The sequence below is a fragment of the Scleropages formosus genome, chromosome 13, assembly GCF_900964775.1.
Source record: "Scleropages formosus chromosome 13, fSclFor1.1, whole genome shotgun sequence".
Classification (NCBI taxonomy): Eukaryota; Metazoa; Chordata; class Actinopteri; order Osteoglossiformes; family Osteoglossidae; genus Scleropages; species Scleropages formosus.
In genome coordinates this window covers 9,872,429-9,893,606 of record NC_041818.1, presented here as the reverse complement: position 1 = coordinate 9,893,606, position 21,178 = coordinate 9,872,429, and the positions used below count along the sequence as shown (strand labels likewise).

Genomic DNA, 21,178 nt, shown 5'->3' with positions numbered 1-21,178 from the left:
TATTGTAACTTATGGTTGTTGTTTTTAATGCAACTAGACCTTTATAGATTTGTACATGCCTCATTCGGAGAGGGTTAAAGTACAGGTAGTAAGGATGCACCTTGGATGGCATGGCATCCATCATTGAGGGCTCAAAATACACCCATTGACTCACTGATCAGCACTTCATATATTAAAAGCAGTGTGCAGTGACGAGTCCATAGGAAATCCATGAGCATGAGCATACACACACACACACACACACACACACACACACACACACACACACACGGGATATGCAGAACAGAAACAGAAATTAAAATCCTCGACTTTGGAACTATAAGGTGCCCTTCTACCACCTTTACAGATTGTTTGAGCAAAACTGGAAATTCATTCCCAAACGTTTAAAATGAATTTAGGAGTATGTGTGGAAGGACTATTAATTTATCGCCTATGCCTAAAAAATTATTTCGCAGCAAGCTTTATAAAAATATGAGCAAAGTATTATTAAAATTTTTCATAGGGAAATAGCGCACGTTGACCAATGAGGGGGAAAATAACTTGTTGAAGGCGGGACTTTCAGTTTTACACCAATAGTTGATACGTGTTTTAATATTCGGGAGGAGTTAGCGGGAAGTTGGCCAATCACAAAACAGAAAAGAATTCACAGTGTCTACTGAAAAAAAAAGACTACTGTATAGCGTTTCGTGACGCTATGGTATTTATTTAGAGTAAGAGTTTCTTTGTGATAATAGTGGGAATTCTTAAAGAAACTGGACTCATAGGAAGCAGAAGAGGACGAGTTGAGTGAAAATGAATTTAGCGGAAATAAAAAAGTTGAAAGTGGCCGAATTACGGGCCAAACTTCAGGAACGAGGCCTGGAAACTAAAGGGCTGAAGGCCGACCTTGTGGAACGGTTAATGTCCGCGATCGAGGCTGAGTCGCACGGCGTGGTTACAAGGGAGACCGGGGATGAGAAGGGGCCTGCGGAAGAAGAAGAAGAAGAAGACGGAGCGGAGCAAACGCAAGATGACTCCATGTCGGAGTCTGTGCCGGAGGTGCAAAGCGCGGCGCATATGGATCGACAGGCGCTGACAGGGACCGAGGAGGAAGCCGCTCCTGCGGCGAAAGCTGAAGTCAAGCAGGGGTCGTCACAGTTATCCGTGGCACCGCTGGCCAGCGTCGAGGAGCCGACCTCTACTGGAGCACCAAAGGTCGGTCAGTTACAAGCCGAACTTCCCGTAGTGTCCATAGTAAGACTGGAGAAGAAAGTTCTCGAACAAACACTTGACAAAACCGGTTCCTGGCCGGCTCAGAGTCAGACGGCGGCGCGGGCGGCAGAGCTAACGGTTGCCGAGGAGAGTGCAAAGAAAGCCGAACTGGACTCGACGCCTGTGGACGCAGTGGTGGAAGAGCCGGAGCCCGTGAGTGAAGAACAGTTTAACAGGTCGTTTGACAGCGCGTCTCCCGCGCGTTGCGAGGAGGCCGCGACGCCGGGGACTCGAGTGAGCGCTCCTCCCCCGGACAGCGCGCCCCCGCCGGCCACCGCTGAAAACACGAGCTCGCCTGCAACTACTACATCCCAGCCCGTAGAGGATGCGAAGAAGCGCGGTTTGAATGGAGGAACGGAAGGGAAATGTGAAGCTGAAGCAGCGGGGGATGAGGCGGAGGCTGACTGGTCCGTGGTGGCCGAGAAGGGCAGCGGGGAGGAAAGCGGGTCTGAGCCGGACACCGGGGAGAAGCGGGGCCAAGACACAGGTGAGAGCGCGTTCGCCTGACGCTTGGAGGTTTAGTTATAATAATATATTGTCTGCGCGATGGTGTTCTGGCCGTCGCCTTGGTAACTGGGTTCGAATCCCTTAGTTTCCTGCTGTAGAACCTTATGAAAGCACTCACCCTGAACTGATCCTTTAGTGTATAAACTGTACAGAAGTGTTTTTCACTAATCTAATATGAGTTTATTTTGTAAGTCACCTTTTGTCTTTACTGTGCCCGTAAGGTGGTTAATGGGGTAAGAGAATTTAGGAAGGATCTGCCTAATCATTTATCATACTAGTAACAATGTAAAAGTGTTTTTTTTTTTTTTTTTTTCCCCTTCCACGAATCACAGTTCAGGATTAATAAAAATTGTTTTACAACCAGCTGTAGGAATATTTATGCAGCAAGTTATTACTACTGTATCAGTTCAGGTGAGTACCTTGATCGAGAGTACTGCATCAGGGGTGGGATTTGAACTCAAAACCTTCAGGTTACAAGGAGATGCCTTCAGTCACCGTGCTGTCTGTTGGATTCTACATGTAAATATGCAGCCAAGGCATCCCTCGCTGTCTCCTCAACAGTTGCGGGGGCCGCAGGTGATGGGGAGAGCAGAGGCGTGAAGAGGCCCTATTCCGAGAGGGGCAGAGGCTACTACGAGTTTAAGGAAGAGATCAACTACAACAGGTGCAAGAAATGACACTTCTAAACAAAAGACACATCACCACCAAACAACTTTCAAGTTCTCCTTTCTCTTCTCTCTGTAAATATGTTCCATATCTGTCACCTCTGTCTTTTGCCTGACTTGTCATCTTCTTATACCCATCTATATGCCATACTTTACATACATAATCCTTTGTTTTCCCAATCTTTTCCGCATATACATACTATATCTTAATTTTTTTCACTTCTTACATTGTATTTCATTGCTGTGTCGTCATCCCCCTTTACTATATAACATAATATAGTCCATTTCTTGATTCTGAAACAGTGGATGTGGATGAGATGATTTATTCCTGTATTTAACAAAGCATTGAAACCATGTGCAGTGGGGAGGGTATTTCCAGGGTAAGGTGATGGTGTCTGATCAGTTTTGTGGATTTCAGCTCTGGCTTCTTTTCTCTTTGCATCTTAACTGTATATCATCTTCTTCAGGGCCAAGTCCCCAGAGCCAGAGCCCGAACCAGAGCTGGCAAATGAGGAGGAGGTGGATGGCGACACTATCCGACTGGACTCCTGTAAGTCTGTCTTTCTCTGGTCCTGTTGTGCACTCACTGAGCACGTCTTCATACGCATCATGTGAGACACCCATTTGAACAGCATCTCCACATGCATTTTTAGACATGGACTTAGTGGCATGTGATTCATGCCACAGACATCTTAGACTGACACCTTGTATGTACTGTCATCTAATCTGCAGAAAACATACTGGCAAGTTCACAGTACAAAACCTTGTTTTCGCATTTTAATAGTAAATTGATTAATTCTCATAACACTTTCTTCTGCTGCTGTACTGGGCTGTTTTTGCAGATAACGGCGACTTGCACTTTGAGGTGGGTCCAGATGGAACCAGTGGCCAGCCTTTGCTCTCAGAGAAGTTTCCTCTCCTGTGGTCTGGCTGCCGTGTAACTCATGGAGTTAATCAGGGGAAAGTTGGATTTGAAGCCAAGGTCGTTAATCTTGTTTTTGCCTTTTTTTGCTGCCCCTTTATCATTTACACTCTCAGCTGTGTCTTAGAAGTATTGTTGTGTGATTGATTCATTAGGTAATCCGTATCACTGGTTTACTGAATGACCTTAGCCAGAGCTAACTCTCACTCTTTATGCAGCTACGCAAGCAGTGTGTTAACTTTGCGTAGCTTCAGTTATTCTCCTTGTCCATTTAGTTACAACTAGAGTAGAATGAAATGCATTGTTATATCTCTACCATTTTAATGGAATTTTGCTTTGTACCTGATTGTTTTATAGTTTGTAAAGAAGCTGCCTGTGACAGAGCTCAGCGCTGAGGACACAGACACCTATGTCCTTAGAGTGGGCTGGTCTGTTGATAACTCCAGCTTCCAATTAGGTGAGTACTTTATGTTCCATTCCTTATCTTCTGTGTTGGGGGGAAAACAGCTGTATTGTATTAACTAAAAACATTAAACGAGTTACACATTGCACACATTCCATTTTGGTTTATGATTTATATTTCATATCTCCTCATGTTTAATTCTCTTCAGGTGAGGTGGAGCTGTCATACTGCTTTGATGGACAGGGAAGGAAAGTGTCAGAGGGGAAAGAGGAGGACTTTGGGGAATCCTTCACAGAAAATGATGTAATCGGCTGTTATGCTGTAAGTTGGAGATGTTGGCTCTTACTCTTAAGTAACAGATGAACTTGTAATTCACTCATCTGATTCTGCTTTCTTTGTGGAATGTTTCCTGTTTTTAATTAGTCCCCCCCCCCCCGTTTGTCTTAGGCCTTGTCCTCTCCTACCATGTTGTGTGTTTTTTAAATAAATGTTTCTTTGTTTCTCCTATTTCAACTAAGTACACTAGCATTTCAGTATGTGAGCTTAGAGGGACAAACTTCTCCGTTCGCTTGTTGTGTATGTGTGGGAATTTTATTTTATTAATTTGGCTCCTGACTTTGTTCGGTGTCACTTACAATACACCTATATACAACAGTTGGAGAATGGAAATGTATAAATGGAAAAGTATTTTTGTGTAAATTTGTTGAAATAACTACTTACACATGAAAAATAAGCTAGAGTTACAAAATAAATGTAAACCTGAAATATTTGTGGCATGCACACTAGTATCTTCTCATTAGACTCAAACTCTTCTGGCTCTTCAGCTTGTCTGTCTACTCACTCTTAAGTCCCTTTCTTTCTCAGGCTTTTTCTGACTGTGATGTGGAGCTCTCCTTCCACAAGAATGGCTGCCCGTTGGGTGTGGCGTTCCGCGTGGACCTTGCCAACCTGGCTGGCCGTGCACTGTACCCCCATGTACTCTGCAGGAACTGCTCTGTCTCTCTCAACTTGGAGTCCACCGGTGCACCGTGGTACCCCAGTCCCCCTGGGTACACCCTCCTGGCAGCCCTCCCACCTGAACTGCGGCACCGGGCTCCACTTCCCCCAAAGTCAAAGCAGGAGTGTGAGGTTAGGTTCTTCCATCGCTGCACCTTTACACTATACTGTTCTGTTTTCCATTTTCAAAACATTCTCAAAGAGTAGTGATACTACTGCTTAGTTTGTTGGGTCTAAAAACTTGCACAGAACTGTTTAACTTGTTGACATACATGTTAGAGGATGCCAGTTAATTCAAAATGTTTAAAATACCTGCTGTCCTTTCACACAACCTTGGTGCTATTGTTGTGGAAGGTTTTGATGATGGTGGGTATGCCTGGTGCCGGAAAGACGCATTGGGCCAAGACCCATATGGCTCAGAATCCAGAGAAACACTACAACCTCCTGGGAACACACACTATACTCAGTACCATGCGCGTGAGTTTCTTTTTTTCTCCCCATTACTCTGTCATTCCATGCAATCTTCAGCTTTGATAGACAGGATCTAGTTTGTGCACTTAGTTTGTATTGGTTTAATTCCTTCTGCATAGATGTTGTCAGTCATGTTGTTTGGCAAAAATGGGGATGCTGTGTGTGTTTGGCTGCACGGCACTATGCACTGCATAGCACTACGTACCTGTGCTATGCTACAGTATAGCAGCATTGTGCCTTTCTTCCTTTGTAGGGCACTCCAGGCACAGGGCAGAAGGAGCAGGAGCTACAACAAGCGACCCAGTGTCTCAGCCAGCTTATCAGGATAGCAGCACGCAGACGACGCAATTACATTTTGGATCAGGTGAGAGCCCAGAATGTCCATAATTACATTGTTGCTTATGTCCTTTGACTTCAGTCATGTGGATTTCAAGTGGGTACCACCCACAGATGTTCTAAATTAAAAAACCTAAACTCCCCACCAGTTCTTTACAACTGAAGAAGCTACTTGGATGAGTGGTGAAACGTTTAAGAAAACTCAAATCAAGTCCAATTGCCTTCGTTTTTAGCTTTGTTTTTAGACGTTGCTTATGTCCATTGAACAATTTGAAGACCCCACCACGTTCTTGTTCACAAAATTTTTAATTTTTTTTTTTTTTTTTTTTTTGTCTTATTTTGGTTATCGTTTCCCGGCCTGACTGGTCTCTCCTGCCTCCTTTCAGGCCAACATATACTCATCAGCTCAGCGACACAAGATGCTGCTATTTGCAGGCTTCCAGCGCAGGGCAGTAGTGGTGTGCCCTGGGGATAAGGAATGGCAGAGACGTCTGGAGCTGCACCAACAGGAGGAGGGCGAGGAGGTGCCCCAAATGTCTATCCTTAAAGTAAAGGGTGAGGAATCACTTTAAGACAGGAAAATCCTAGTTTAGAAGCAACAAACCGCTAGCTCGCTATTGCTTTTTTGGACATCTAACCCATCCCACCCCATTTCCCCTCCTGAACTCCAGTGAGTTTTTCACTGCCAGAGGTGGGAGACCACCTGGACGAGGTGCTTTTCCCAGAGATGTCACGCAGTGAGACCGAGAAATTATTGGCTGAGTATAAGGAAGAGGCACGCCGCCTGCTGCCCACCCCACCCAAGCGGAGGAAGCGTACCCGGCGTAATAAGCCACTTCCCAGCCCTCCAGCACATCCAGGACGCAACCACCGAGACTGGGGTCCAGGTGAGAGTAGAATGGCCAGAGGCAGAGTAGAGGAAGTTTGATTCTGCTCCTGTAGTGGTTAGATTTTTCTTCTTTTCCTTCTTTCGTTTCTCAACCTAGGATTAAAATTTTGTGCTTGGAAGAGATCAAACTGGACCCAGGGTACCCTTAGTCATTTTTTTTAGTTTAAAAAAAAAAAAAAAATCTAGCACTGTATGCCTAATGCTCTCATAGGCATTTCATCTGCAGTTCAGAACTGAATGTTTGTTCATAACCAAAACAGATAAATCCTGAAAATTTACGTAATGACTTGTTTAGCATTGTATTCTCTCAGAGTCTTAATGTCCAGATGTCTCCTTGTGCAGGATGGAACCGAGGAGGGTACCCTCCACAACCCTATGGACACCCCCCATACTGGGGGCCACAGCACAGAGAGGTGAGAACATGTCAGGGGAGGATGACCAGCCTGTTTATGGATTTTACAGACACACTTAACTGACAATAGTATGCCAATATTGCATAGAAGCAACCTCTTAATTTCTGCAGTCAGAAACTAATTTACATGTTTACATTCTTTGTATATTCTGGGTTTGATGCATAGTCAGTGTAATGAACATTTTTACACTTAATGTTCATCTAACTGAATATTCAGTATTCCTGAAATGCTTAAATACATTTTACACCCTCAAGTCCTACCCCATCAGAAAAGGCAGTCATTTTCTGCAGATGGAAGCTGTGTGGTGTAAATTTTGGGACTGATCTGTAGTAAATTTCATGAGCACTTTTTTGTAGCAATGAGAGATATTTTGCTTTCAGCAGACTTAGTCAGTATTGGATTTATCCAATATTAGACTATGCTTTCTACAGTCTCATAATTCTAGTCTCACCATTCTCAAGTTACAACATGGAAGTCACCTGCATTGAAAGACCTGTGATCCTTCCTTCAAGAAGTTGAAATATATTGTCAAGTTTTTTTTTCTGACTGCTGGAACCTATCCTATGAACCTGTGAGATTCCTGAATTTATTTCTTATGATCTTGAGAGCATATGAAGAACTGTCCATTACAAACAGGCAAATAGAGAATAAAAGGAAAAATGCTTTGTATTTCTCTTTGGCAGGATGTTCGACCTTTCCACAATAGGTATCGTACAGATTTTGACCGCTTTTATGGGCGTGACTATGACCCACAGAGATATAGAGAGTACTACCGCCAATACACTGGAGAGGTAAGAAACCAACAAATGAACAGCCTGGTATCTGTGGTGTAACCTACATGCAACCTGTTTTCTGTGCTATGTTTCACTTTGAAATACAGGGGTAAAAAGACTAAAACTAGCATAAAATAGGTATTGAATGTTTCCAGAAATGCAAGTAAAAAAAAAAATGTGTTAAACAGTGTAACATCCTTCTCTTTTCAGTGGAATTCTTATCACCATGCCCAGGGTCACTACGGCAACAGAAGCTATGGCCATGGTGGTCATAGGGGGTACTGGTAAACCTTGGAAAATTCTACATTTTAAGGGCAGCTAAAGTTAGTTCTGTCCTTTCAATTTTTTTTTAATTTTTTTTTTTTTTTAAAATGAAGATAAACTGAATCTGTTATGTCAAGGGAACGAAGATAACGGATTTTGTGCAAATTATCCTGCCTCCAAAGAAGTTTAATTTTTCTATTCTATTTTTTTTATTATAGAAATAATCAGTATGGATTACAAAATTTAAAAAAAAAAAAAAAATATTTTGATATCTTATTCCTGGCAAAAAATGGTGGTTGAATGTATTTTTTTTTTTTTTTTTTTTTTTTGTTTTTTTTAAAAAAAACTTTTAATATGAGGGAATATAAGAATTCATTGGATTTTAATGAAAATGAAAATTGAGAACTTTGGTTTCTTATTTTCCTCTTTTTAAAAATGTTGCTATTCAGTTTATTTATTATGTTTAACATTGTAAAAAATAACATTGATTCTTCAAACCTGAGTTGTCTTAATTTCTAGAACTACAACCTTCACCAGACCATTGCCTGGCTTTTTACATGTTATATATAGATTAATATATGTACACATCCAATATATCTTATGTATTGCTCAGCAGCCATCTGGAATTTTGTGTACAGTGCTTCCAAGTAGTAACATTACCATGTAAAACTCCTGAGGTTTACTGGCCCCAATGCAGAATCACAGAAAAATGTTCTTTACAGTGCAAGACTCTGTAGTGTTGTCATGGAACCAAATCACATTATGGTAACGATAAGGTACAGCACATGTATAATCCAGGTAGGTTTTGGATAGAAGGAGAACTGTGCACAGCAATCATATGGTTTGAATTGATGTTGCAGGAGATTGCTGTAAGTTCTTTTTTTTTTTTTTTTTTTTTTTTTTTTTTTTTTTTGTATGCATTAACTTTCCATAAGGACCTGAAACATTGCAAATGACACCAGGGTTTACCATGGCTGTCATAGCTGTGTACGGTACATGTTAGGTTCACAGTGTATCACATACTGTGCGCTACTTTTCAGTCAGTTTAGGGTTTTCTCCCTTTTTTACCTGTTGAAACCTTTCCTCTTGCGTCAACATTGCCTTAATTTGTAAGAAAACTCAAAGCCCTCCATTGTCAAATCATTAGTCGCGCATGTTGGTCCAGGGGACAGTGTGCCAGTAAGTAGTATAAAATGGTGTAAGGAGACAGGCTTGAGGTGTGCTTTTTTTCTTAAGCCATGGCTTTATGTGCCTGAGACTGCCTGCGGTGCGTCAATAAACAATTTAATCTTGTTCATTAAACAATTTTTCTTGTATAATTTTAAAGTTTGAAATGTCCTATGTCTTCATTTGGCATTTTAAAGCTGAACTCATGTTTTACTTATTCTACAAATTAATAGTTTTGCTTTGCTGATTATATGAATAGCGTTAGTTTGCTTTCTGTTATACATGCAACAAAACCAATTGTTTGAAGCAGACCAGTTTATACTTGCAACCGGTTTTCACTGGTTTTACACTGAATTTATTTTTGAGCATTTGCTTCAGTTTTTTGATTACAAAAGAATTATCATTTTTGATTGTGTGTTTTAATTGCACTAAACTGACTGTGTTGTACATATTTATGGAAATGGTCCATTTTGTTCCCTGCCATCTCACCCAGTAATAAAAAAAAAAAAAAAATGTAACAACTACTGAACAACTAGCTACCACTAGATGGAACATTGGAATGCCTTCATTCAGTGAAAGGTGCCCATGTGTTTGTAGCGATGGATACACTTGTTCCTCAACTTACGAACAACACTCGGAACAGACGTCTGTCAAAGTCACCTTTACCACTAATTCACAATTGAAAGCTTATTCATATTATGATCTCTCTAATAATTTCCCTGGTTAGGTTCTATAAAAACCTTAGAACCTCTCCGTAAGACAGGTTTTTTTTTTTGATCAAGATAAATTAGTTTAAAATTACCCAGAAGTAATTGACCCAGTCCACTATCCCAATGGTTGACCAATTCATTCCATAACCATCTACAACATTTCTACACAAGCAATAGGTCATTGCAGATATTCCTTGATTTATTTACAGGTTAGGTTCTATGGAACATTTCAGCTAAAGATTAAAGATACTTATTTTTCCATTTTAATGAACTTTGAACTGAAAGGAGATTTTAAAGACTTCACATAAAAATATATGGTTTCCAAAAAATTCATTTGAGTTGTTGGCTGAAATGTGCAGCATTTTTCATTCTGTTATGAAGCACAGAAACAGAAAAACAAAAGCTGCAACAATAGGGAAGGAAGATGAATGGTGGCCTTTCGACACTCCTGTTTTTGCGTGATTTATTACAAACCAACAGGAGTGGAAACAGGTCACCTTCACTCTGTAACAGACTGAAATTTATAAAAACAAAAGTAAAGAAAACAAAAATAATCTGGAAAAATGTTGTTTGGAGTGTTCGTAACACGAGGAGCCAGTGTGTATCAATACATTTGTGTCCAAGCATAAAAAACTTAAAATGTAATTGTGCGCTTTTATTGAAAAACAATATATTCACCTGTTGAAATTGCTTGAATTATTCGCTCAGTGTTTTGAAGATTTTTTTTTTTTTTTGCCATGCTGAATATGGAAATATTTGCATTTATAAATTATGCACTGCTCATTTAATGACTACATTGAACTATTAGGGTCTTTTTTTGGAACAGTCAAAAATGGATGTGTCAATTTCTAATTGTTTTTTTAAGTCATGAAGGCTATTTTAAGGAGCAAATAAAGTAATTTTTTACTGAATAATTGTCAATTGTTTAAGTCATCGTTTGAATTGCTCCACTTTTATTAATTTTAAATAGTGTTCACTAACAGGTATTTTGTGTGTAAATAGCAAGTGTTAGAAAAGCACTGTGAAAACACTGCAGCTCATATTTAAATTCTCAAAATCATTGGAAGTATTTTGATTTACTTGTAACTGCTACTGGAAAGTGGTGATTAAACCATTTTAGATTGACTTTTAAAATGTTTGACCAATATGTTAATATTTTAATTCACATGCTACTATGCAAATTACACATGCATTACTAAATATGCTGCACAAATGGTAGCGTTATGGTAGATGTTCGGCTATAATAATGTTATAACAAATCATTTGGTACTAATTCTCTGAACTTAATTGTTTAATGTAATTTAATGTTGACTGCAACTTCTGAGTACTGTGAATGCATTTTCCTAATTTTATATTAACGGCTACATCTTGCAGGGACCAGGAGTCTGTTCATGGCAGGTAATACAGTGTAAAAGGTATGGTGACTACACCTCACCTTCACATTGTCATCTTTTCTGCTAAAGGATGTCAGTTTCATTGCTCCAGAACTGCACATCCACCCTCAAAAAGCATGTTACAGTAAGTCTTTTCTCTCCGCCTATTGTTCAGATCAGGTAGCAAGATCTGGTTGTTTCCGAACCATAACCTCAATGTCACCATTATCAATGGAATATGACTGAAATAGTTCAGTTCCATAGTTTACAATCAGGTCCTGACCTCTTGACCTCAGACCCACTGAAATGCCACAGCAGGATCTGAACCAGATGTCCAAGCAAGGAATCCCAAAGAAAGACCGTCTAAGAAATGAACAAAAGACTCTGATGGCAGAGGTGCCATAAAAAGCTGAAGTGTTTAAGAGTGGAAAAGGAACTGCTCTCCAGAGTCTGCGAGCAGAATGTGAGCAGCGCCGAAGGAGCAGTATCATTGTAATAGAACAGATGCTGAATGGTGAACAATGTCTTCAAGATGGATGCTGATGCCTGACAGCACTGGCCTGCATTCTAAAATGAATCTATTCAATGATTTATCAATTTGTGTGGAAAAGCAGGCTCTCAGCTAGGACGTCGCTCTTTGCTACACTTTTCCTTGACGCTTTCGAAAGAGTCACACTGGAGGGTGTGTAGCGAATCCCCGTGAAACTTCACGAGGAATTCATTGATCGTTTTCAGCTCGCGTGTCGCCAAGGGAATTCTCGCCTCCATTCTTGGCTATCCCTTCTGGTTTTCATGACCCTTGGGAGGATCCCCACACCTTCATCGGTTGAAGTGTCATCACTCCATCCGAAGGAGTCATCAGTTGGCAACACTTGCTTCTCTCCAACATCGAAACGCAATAACAAACCCTTTCAGGGATTATCCCAGCAAGGCGTAATTCCACACTCTGGAGCTTCTATACGAGTAACAGGCCTGTGCGATGGAGTAAAACATGGTCATTGCCACAGAAGTATCCGCTGATGAAAAAGGTGAAAGAAGTGTTATTTAAGGTGATCCACAGAATTTACCCAGGGAGTCGATGTCTTCAGAAGTTCAAGAAAGACTTGGACACAAAGTGTGTGTTGTGTGGAGAGGAATGTGGGGCTGTTGTATACTTACTGTGGCGTACCGCTCATTTACTATAACACTGGCAACAAGTGCAAAATGTCATCAGTGTAAATAGTGTAAATATCGATCATCGCAAACCACCGTCACCCTCATGGGAAACTGTGCTCTTCGGTTTCTCCGGCTGCTGCGAGGAGGATGACAAACTGCTGTTCATTCAATCTCATTTTCCTCTATCGTGAGCCAAATTTCACATCTATAATGGAAATTCTTTGATTAGAAAGCTGACTTTACAGCCCTCTCAAATAGAATCAAAGAGCACATTTGTACTCTCCAAAGAAAAAATGAAAAAGTATTACACTGTAAATAAATGGGTCAAAAATTGCCATCTAAACTATAATCTATATTTGTATTACATTGATTGTATTCCCCTCACTCTTTTTTGTCTTTCTACTCTTTGCTGCTGCCTTTTATACTATTGTATTATAATAATAATAATAAAGATTCCCCACAAAACGCATGAAATACAACAGTTTGTGAGGAGAGGAGAGAGGAAGAGAGGAAAAAAGAGAAGACGTCGGGGCTCTAACTAGAGTCTAAGCTGCCGTCTATCGCGCTTACGATAAGAAATGGCCCCGTCCCCGCTTGTCCCAAAGCAACCTCGCACGTCATCGGGCTGAAGAAAAAAAGAAAAATCCTTTCCTTTTCCGGCTAGTTCACGCGCTCATTTTTTATTCTTCCGGGGTAGGAAAGGCACGAGCGGCGAGATGGCTGCGGACAGCACTGTTTCTAATGGTTGTAAGACGACGTCCCTGAACGGCGAGCCGGCCGTTAAGAGGTGCAGGGATTGCGGGGAGGAGAGCGATTTGCCCCGCGTCTCCAGGTCGGAGCCGCAGAACAAAGTGACGGTGGTGCTGGGCGCTCAGTGGGGCGATGAAGGCAAGGGGAAGGTGGTGGACCTGCTCGCCATGGATGCGGACGTCGTGTGCAGGTGTCAGGTAGTCCGACCGCCGCGGACTCTGCGCTCGGCCTGTGCTGAGCTGTGCTGAGCGGAGCCGAGCGCTGCGACCGCCCTCTGCTCCGCTCCGCCCTGCCCGTTGAGTGCTGGGAGGCGAGTGATGGTGCACATCGCAGCAGCTGCCGCCTTTGCGGACGTTTCGAGCCTTACGCTGCGGAGCGGAACCCGGAAACGCTAAGCGCGCGCGCGCCCTACGTGCATGATGTGCGCATTCGTTTTTTGTGACGAGAGTCGAGACGCGGGCCGCGGCCGGTTCGCTCCTGCGCTGCGATACAGTCCCCGGCGTCCGCCCAAAAGCCAAAGGACACCTTTTGGCAGTGTCGGCTCTTTCTTTGCTACACGAATTTCACCCGTTCGGGTGCAAAAATGAGGGCTCGTCCCCTCGGCTCAGCGCCCCCATTGTGTCCAGTGGAGTGACGGAGCGGAGGCGGGAAAACTAAGGACACGGGGCCCCATTTCCGCTCTGGCGAGAAACACTCACTCAGACTTCTTCCTTCAGTCTCCCCAGTGTCAACACAGGTTGTGCTGCGCTACGTACCGCGGTGGTGCTGGTGGTGGGGAACACGGAGCAGCAGGAGCAGGGAGCAGAGGACGGTTATGGTTGCCAAACAAGCAGCCCCTGCTGCTGCTGCAGAAGAAAATGAGCCAGGGACACTTTTGTGTTCACTAGGAAAATAAGGGACAGTATTATGAGTATATAAGACAGGGTCACTTGGAATTTCTTTATCTAATGCTAAAAAAAATCAGTCTGCTTTACTGAATTAAATGCTAAAATGATTGTGCGACGCATTTAATTTGCTTTCGGCTCACTGGCATATATTGTCACTTGTAAAAAAAATTAATTTTAATGTCATGCTGAAGTCTCACACACCATTTACACACACGTCGCTGTAACGTCCGCCTAGGCCGTTTGTAACACTTGTTAGACAACTGAGGAGGAACAAACAGCCTTTTTGAGTGTTCCCCCCCCAAAAAAAAAAAAAAAAAAAACTCGTAATGAATCTGCTTTCCCTGACTTTGCTATGGGCCATCGGTTTTCCATCCCCCGTTCGTTTTTATACCTTTTTAATTGTTTTCATTTACAGGGTGGATTATTAGTAGCCATGCTGACATCGTCATCTAGTTTGTAGGTACCGGCCTTGTCCCTCTTGACCCTTGACCCTCCCCCCCCCCCCCGTCAAATATAGCATCCGGGTAACGTAACAACGCCCATCGACAGTCGGACTCACCCACGCAACACAGCTCTGTTTCACATCCATTTTTTTCCCCTAATCTTTTAACAGTTTTATGCAAAGTTTATGTATGAAATGAATGTAATAAATACTTTGAAATGTATCTTGGTGCGAAAGGTTAAAATACAGGTCAAACCACGTTCCGTATGGTTTTAATGCGGAATGGAACTCTTATCCCTTGAATACGGAACGATTCCGTATTATATGGGACGGCTGGCGACTCTAGGGGGTACACACACACGCCACACAGTTCAGCTAGAGTATTTCCTTCAGTCACCTCTAATATTAGAAGGTGATTCTTTTTAGGTAATCATCTAAAAAGACATTTGCTGGTGATTCCATGGGGGCAAAGAGTTACACGGTGGCGAACGTGGAGTGATGTCTCTGGCCAGCTGTGTGTTTATTGCCGGAAACTATTGCGCTGATTGAGAGGGTCACGCTTCTTGCCCAGTTCCCCTTTGTCCCTGCTGTGAAAGTCATGTGTTTCTATTGAATCGCCGTCGACCGAGTCGGTTAATGAACCGTTTAGTACCGGGGGACTTTTGTTTCGAGAGCGAAAAGGTGACACTTGTCACCAGCGAACAGTGTGCGATTTTGCGCTGCCCTGCTCCTTCCTCCGAGATGACGGCACCGCAGCCGTGTTCGGCGCGGTCGGCTCACCACGCTCTTCGTGTGTCTTCAGGGGGGGAACAATGCGGGACACACTGTGGTCGTGGACTCGGTGGAGTACGACTTCCACCTGCTGCCCAGTGGAGTCCTGAACAAGAACGCCACCTCATTCATCGGTATGATGCGCAGATGGAAATCCAACGCTGCACAGCCCGTTTGTTCTGCTGTTCTTACATTACTGCTTTGAGAACGTACGCTGCCTATGGTGCTGATGCAAGGTGAACAGTAACCCCGTACCCTTCAGGTTCCCCAGGTTCTACCAAACAAGCGAGGTCCGACCCCTTCTCTCATAGTTATTGCTTTATATCAGTACTTGTTAGCATTGCCCTTGGCAGGATGCAGCATGTACACGTTTCGCCCTCTCTCATTAAGCATTTGCATTAATTCATTTAGCTGACACTTTTCTCCAGAGTATAAGGTACAGCACTTAGAATTTTAAGATACTTACATTTATTTACCCATTTATACAGCTGGGTAGTTTTTACTGGAGCAATTTAGGGTCAGTACCTGCTCAGGGGTACTACAGCTGGAGGTGGGATTGGACCTGTGACCTTCAGGACCCTTTGGGACCTGCTGTAACCACTATGCTGGTGTTGGTCTCAGTGTTGAAAGTTGGTTAGATTTGGGCATCTCAGTGGTAATTCCATGCAGCACATAACTGCTCTGGTATATTTCAGATCCACAGACGCTGAATGGTAGTATTTTTTTTTTTTTTTATTATTATTACTATTATTACTATTATTCATAACCATTTTTACGCCTTCTCTTCCCTCTTTTACTTTGTTCTCCTTCTGCTAGGAAATGGAGTTGTGATTCATCTTCCTGGACTTTTTGAAGAGGCAGAGAAGAACCTAAAGAAGGGAAAAGGCGAGTTACGCAGAACACCGCAGGTCATTGTTCACAGCGACCTTTAGGGGTGAATCGTGACCAGTGGTCTGTGTTTTTCTTTGTGTTGCAGGACTGCAGGGGTGGGAAGAACGGCTGAAAATTTCTGATCGTGCTCACATTGGTAAATTGTCAGCTGTTTGCCTTCTGTCACAAACATTTGTTTGTGTGGGTTTCGGTTCGCATTTGATGTGCTGCATGTGACACGGACGCTTGTCCTTTCCGCCTTTCCCCAGTGTTCAACTTTCACCAAGCAGTGGATGGCATTCAGGAGCAGCAGAGACAGCAGCAAGCTGGAAAAAAGTCAGTTAAATTATTGTTGTCATCACATTTTTTGCAGAGTAAGGACAAAGTGGCTTTGTCTCAGGGTGGGGTTATCTTTGCTGCACATAAAACTGCCACAAGCTGTGCTCTTATCGCCAGTCCTATTGCTATATTAAAGGTCATCTAATTTTCACATGTAAACTGCAAATGCATATTTTTGATAAATGATTGTGGAAATAGAAACCCATTTACAGAATTGGCACGTGAAGCAGTTAGTTCATCAGTTATGGCTCATCAACTCGGTAAATGTAGCTCTACAGCAACAAGGTCACCCGAAAATTACGGTCGCGTCGGACAAACACTGTGCCCGTGTTAGAAGGAAAGAATCTTAAAAAAAGAAGAAAACCTGACGAGTAAAAGCAAACTGCTCGATTTCATAGAAGCACTGAATGCTGTTTACAACACTTTACCTTTAGCGCCTTTGTCATTTTTGCAGTTTTCCGTTAATGGAGGCTCGTTGAAACTCTCAGCCGCTGGTTCCACACGGTTGCCTTCAAGTGCTCACTACAGTGCTCTGCCTTCTTTACCATCATTTACCTTTCAGTTTGGGCACCACCAAAAAAGGCATCGGTCCAGCCTACTCCTCCAAAGCCTCCCGCAATGGCCTGCGCGTTTGCGATCTGATGTCGGACTTCTCTGCCTTCGAGGAAAAGTCAGCATCTTCACTTTATTCAGTCTTCATGTATTGTGTTTTGTCTCATTTGAAACATAGTGTGTTGTCTGTTGAAGATGAGTGTAAAATTTAAATAAAAAAAAAACAAATGGGCCAAGTTTTGGCACATAACGGTGAAGCTGAATAAGAGGTAGACTTTAGATATTCCCAATTTTAAAATTGCTTTTGATTTGGTAAGGGTCAGAAGTAACATTAATAATATAACAATAATATTACTCTATCTGACATCTTGTCCAGCGTTCGGATCATTAAAATGCATTAGTGCTTAGAGCTATTAGACATGAACCAAAAGAACTGACAAGATTATACAGTCTTCACCAATACTGTAAAGAGACAGAGAAGTTTGCTAAAAGAGAGGTGCAGGAGAGTAGAGGCTAACAGTCCATAACTAATGAAACGAATTTTCAAGAGATGCCTCGAGGGCAGAAGGCGAGGAGCAGATGTGATGTTCAGAGGAGAGCGACGAGACATTTTCGCAAATATTTGTGCGTTTGAAAATTCGTCGTGTGGACTAGTTCTTCGCTGACGGTTTGGACACCCCGTCCCACAGGTTCCGTGTGCTTGCTGGCCACTTTCAGACTATGTACCTGACTCTCAACATTGATGTGGATGCTGAGCTGGAGCAGCTGAAGGTGACTACAGGATGAGGTGTTACTGTGTTAAATAGTTTTTTTTTCCTCTGGGTCCCTTTCTCATGGGTATGTCAAAAATGTTAAAATTACTTTTCTTTCTTTACGATGGTTTATTGAATGTTTTGAATGAACCGCCGATCTGTTTTGAAAAGATGTAGTTTTAAGCATTAAATGCAACCAGTTGTTGTCAAGCTAGTGCTTGTTTTAAAACAGTGTTTATTTTTGTTCACAAGATGTTTGAGCAAATCCAAGGAATTTGTATGTTTTTAAATGACCCTATATTCAGTTCTCTATGTAAATGTTCGGGTCTCCGTCAAATCTCCATTTAATTTACTTTATTTTCCTCCCCTTCAGGGTTTTGCCGAGAGACTGCGTCCTCTGGTCACGGATGGCGTGTACTTCATGCACAAGGCTCTCACTGGTCCCAGCAAGAAGATTCTGGTGGAGGGGGCCAACGCTGCCTTGTTGGACATCGACTTTGGTGGGAATCATGAGCAGGGATGACGCTTCAAACTGACCTTTGGCACCGAAACACCAGGCCTCTTAGCATTTATACTGGAGCCAAACACTTTTTTGGTTCTTGGGGTTTTGTGTCAAATTGTGCTTCAGTCTTAGCTGCTGAGAAGCCTGTCGCATCTTCCGAGTGTGTTTATGATGAGTGAAAACATTGCCTTGTGTTGTAGAAGGAAAAATCGTGTGTGAAACTAAGATCTCTCTTTTTCAGGCACTTACCCCTTTGTGACGTCATCAAACTGTACAGTGGGAGGCGTGTGTACAGGCCTCGGTGTGCCACCGTCGCACATTGGCCGCGTTTATGGTGTGGTCAAGGCCTACACGACCAGGGTGGGCGTGGGCGCGTTCCCCACTGAGCAGGACAACGTAAGTAGAAATGCAGACCTTCTCTTTGTATAGCCGGTGTTTGTATTCGTGTTTGCTTTGGTGCAGTTTGTTGCTGCTGCATCGGCACGACGCTTGACGAAAGGAAAGTGTGTTGAGATTTAAGACTTGTGATTATGTGTGTCTGTCAGGACATTGGGGCCCTGCTGCAGTCCCGTGGCAGCGAAGTAGGAGTGACTACAGGCCGGCGCCGGCGTTGTGGCTGGTTGGACCTCGTTCTGGTGCGCTATGCGCACATGATCAACGGTTTCACTGCGTAAGGGAGTTACTCGTGAGTGTATGTGTGTGGGAGGGTGCGCACCCCTATGGTCAAAGGGGTTCCTGCATTCACTGCCAAAATGTATCCATAATGCGTCTTATCATAAACAAAGTAGCAATTTTATGCGTGTATCTCTTGGCAATGGGAGATCCATGAATGCCATTGTGGTTTTGTGACACTGATTTTTGTGTACTCCTGTGACTGACTCTGGACTTCTTAATAGCCTTGCTCTCACAAAGCTTGACATCCTGGATACACTCCCTGAAATCAACGTGGGTGTGGCTTACATGGTTGATGGACAGCCCCTCCCAAGCTTTCCTGGTGAGTGTGACGTATCCACTTGTGCTGTCGGGGAAATGTTTCCTTTTCTTTAGTGAATCCACCTCACATCACCAGATTTCAGAAAATGTTCCTGACTGACCATCTTTGATTGCTTTGTTCCTTCACACAATAATGTTATTCCCAGTAAACGGTGTACAAAATCTCAGCCTTAAATCTTAGTTTTTGAGATATTGGGGCTTTGAAAATGGGGTTTGATGCTGATTTTACAGCAAAAACAAGTGGTACAGAAAAAGATGCAAAGGTCCATAAGTCATTACTTTTTAACTATTCATGCTGGATGCATGAAATTTTCAGCAGTTGTCCTCAGACACAAAATGTGTAAGTACTGTAAAATAAGATCCACAGTTGCATACTTGCCAATTTATAGCTTGCTGAAAACTTTTTTTTTTTTTTTTTTTTTATTAAAGTTTGTGCTTTGGAGCAATTTTGGCCATCTATCTCCACGTTGAAGCACATCTTTCAAATTTTATTTCTCATAATGTAGTACTATTTTGGTATTTCTGTAAAAGAAATAAAATTGATTTATGAGGCATTAAAATTGAAAAAAATAATTTCACACCTGTATTTCAAATGCATGTTACTCATGTATGATAAGGGCTACCATAAAAAGAATCATACCACTGGAAAGAGCATGTCTTCATTAATGCATGCACAATAAGTTGGTATCTTGAACCAAACTATATTTAAAATATCTAATATGCCATATTTCGCTACAGATGGAAATGATGTTTTAAGGCTTAAAATATACATATATGTGCCAGGAAATACATAAAAACTGTAAATTCACAAATTCATACAGATCTTTACTACCATCATTCAGAAGCACATAGTTTCTACTTGCTTTCCAGGTATAGTGGCTGATGTCAACAAAGCTGTGTTAGCCTGCTGCAGATGTCCACACTTGTTAGTGAGATTTGGTGACCAAGCAGTTGCTGTACCTGTACATGCTTGCCAGCCATATATGTACGCTGTTTATTGTGTGAAAGTACGAAGCAAATCGGAGAGGGTCAGTCACGAGGCCCCTGGTGATTTCACACGGACTGACTCGTGGACATTCAATGTCTCACCTGGCCGCCTCCACAGCGAACATGGACATCTTGAGCAAAGTGTCAGTGGAGTACAGGACATTGCCAGGGTGGAAGTGCAGCACAGAAGGGGTGCGTAGTTTCACAGAACTTCCACCTGAAGCACAAGAGTATATCCGCTTTATCGAGGACTTCCTCCAGGTGCCTGGTAAGTTCACGTTCACCCCTGCTATCGGCACCTGTTTTATTTTTGTAGTAGTATTTGCACTTCTTTATCTTTGATGCATTACTCTGTTGATAATAGTAGTATTAAATTGACAATAGTACATTATCAATAGATTAATGTAGCTAATGTATGTAATCTACCAATAACATGTAGAAGTATGTTGTCTGTACAGGTCTGTGTAAATTGTCTCTGGAGTGATGATGAGCGATAGGTTTGGCTTGCCGTACCTGTAGAATACCTACAAATTCCCAGTTTCATTTAATGTGGAGTCTTTGTCCCAGCATACAAAGAAGGCCTAAGAACCCCGCTTAAACGAAACTGTTTTAAATAATTGTTTTTGTATCAGTGTAGTTATTTTCACAATGGACTATAAACTATAGTTTTCATATGTATGAACATGTTGTACCTCCCTCTCCTGCAGTTAAATGGGTTGGAGTTGGCAAGTCGCGAGAGAGCATGATCAAACTGTTTTGATTGGCGGCTCCAGTTCAGTGCCAAACGTTACAGCCCCGGAATTGCAATAATGGAACCAGCACTCATCTTATGAACTTATACTGAGTTCACCATCACTGGGACCAGACCCTCAATCTGATATTGTCAAATCATTTAACAATAACATACGAGATGAGTAACTTCAGGTTAAGAATGAGGACAACGTCTCTAGCATCCCTTGGTTTATTATACATTGTAGTAAGAAAATCTTTGGTTTTAATTTGTGAAATTATTCTGATTGGATAAAAGGTTTTTTTTTT

At 42.3% G+C, this 21,178-nt stretch overlaps 2 protein-coding genes across 3 annotated transcripts; both read left to right on the top strand.

The window, feature by feature from the left end:
* The first annotated feature begins 645 nt into the window (after positions 1 to 645).
* On the top strand, positions 646 to 8,103 carry LOC108925205 (heterogeneous nuclear ribonucleoprotein U-like protein 2). 2 transcript variants are annotated; one of them, XM_018737014.2, is made up of 14 exons: positions 646 to 1,738; positions 2,320 to 2,422; positions 2,891 to 2,973; positions 3,266 to 3,405; positions 3,703 to 3,802; positions 3,957 to 4,069; positions 4,613 to 4,876; positions 5,099 to 5,221; positions 5,469 to 5,579; positions 5,938 to 6,106; positions 6,223 to 6,438; positions 6,783 to 6,853; positions 7,537 to 7,644; positions 7,837 to 8,103. In XM_018737014.2, the coding sequence occupies exons 1-14, from the start codon at positions 793 to 795 to the stop codon at positions 7,912 to 7,914; spliced, it is 2,625 nt and encodes an 874-aa protein (XP_018592530.2). In that variant the 5' UTR covers positions 646 to 792; the 3' UTR covers positions 7,915 to 8,103. The 2 variants fall into 2 exon arrangements, 1 of the variants encoding a protein (XP_018592530.2); XR_001965391.2 differs by lacking the exon at positions 7,837 to 8,103 and having other exon boundaries at positions 6,783 to 7,424; positions 7,537 to 7,609.
* Positions 8,104 to 12,963: 4,860 nt separating this feature from the next.
* adssl (adenylosuccinate synthase, like) lies at positions 12,964 to 21,176 on the top strand. The gene is made up of 13 exons (XM_018737392.2): positions 12,964 to 13,242; positions 15,177 to 15,279; positions 15,962 to 16,030; positions 16,122 to 16,172; positions 16,285 to 16,351; positions 16,917 to 17,024; positions 17,596 to 17,677; positions 18,032 to 18,158; positions 18,402 to 18,556; positions 18,706 to 18,830; positions 19,057 to 19,154; positions 20,259 to 20,408; positions 20,848 to 21,176. Exons 1-13 carry the CDS (start codon positions 13,012 to 13,014, stop codon positions 20,898 to 20,900), a joined length of 1,419 nt encoding a protein of 472 aa, XP_018592908.1. The 5' UTR covers positions 12,964 to 13,011; the 3' UTR covers positions 20,901 to 21,176.
* The last annotated feature ends 2 nt before the right edge of the window (positions 21,177 to 21,178 follow it).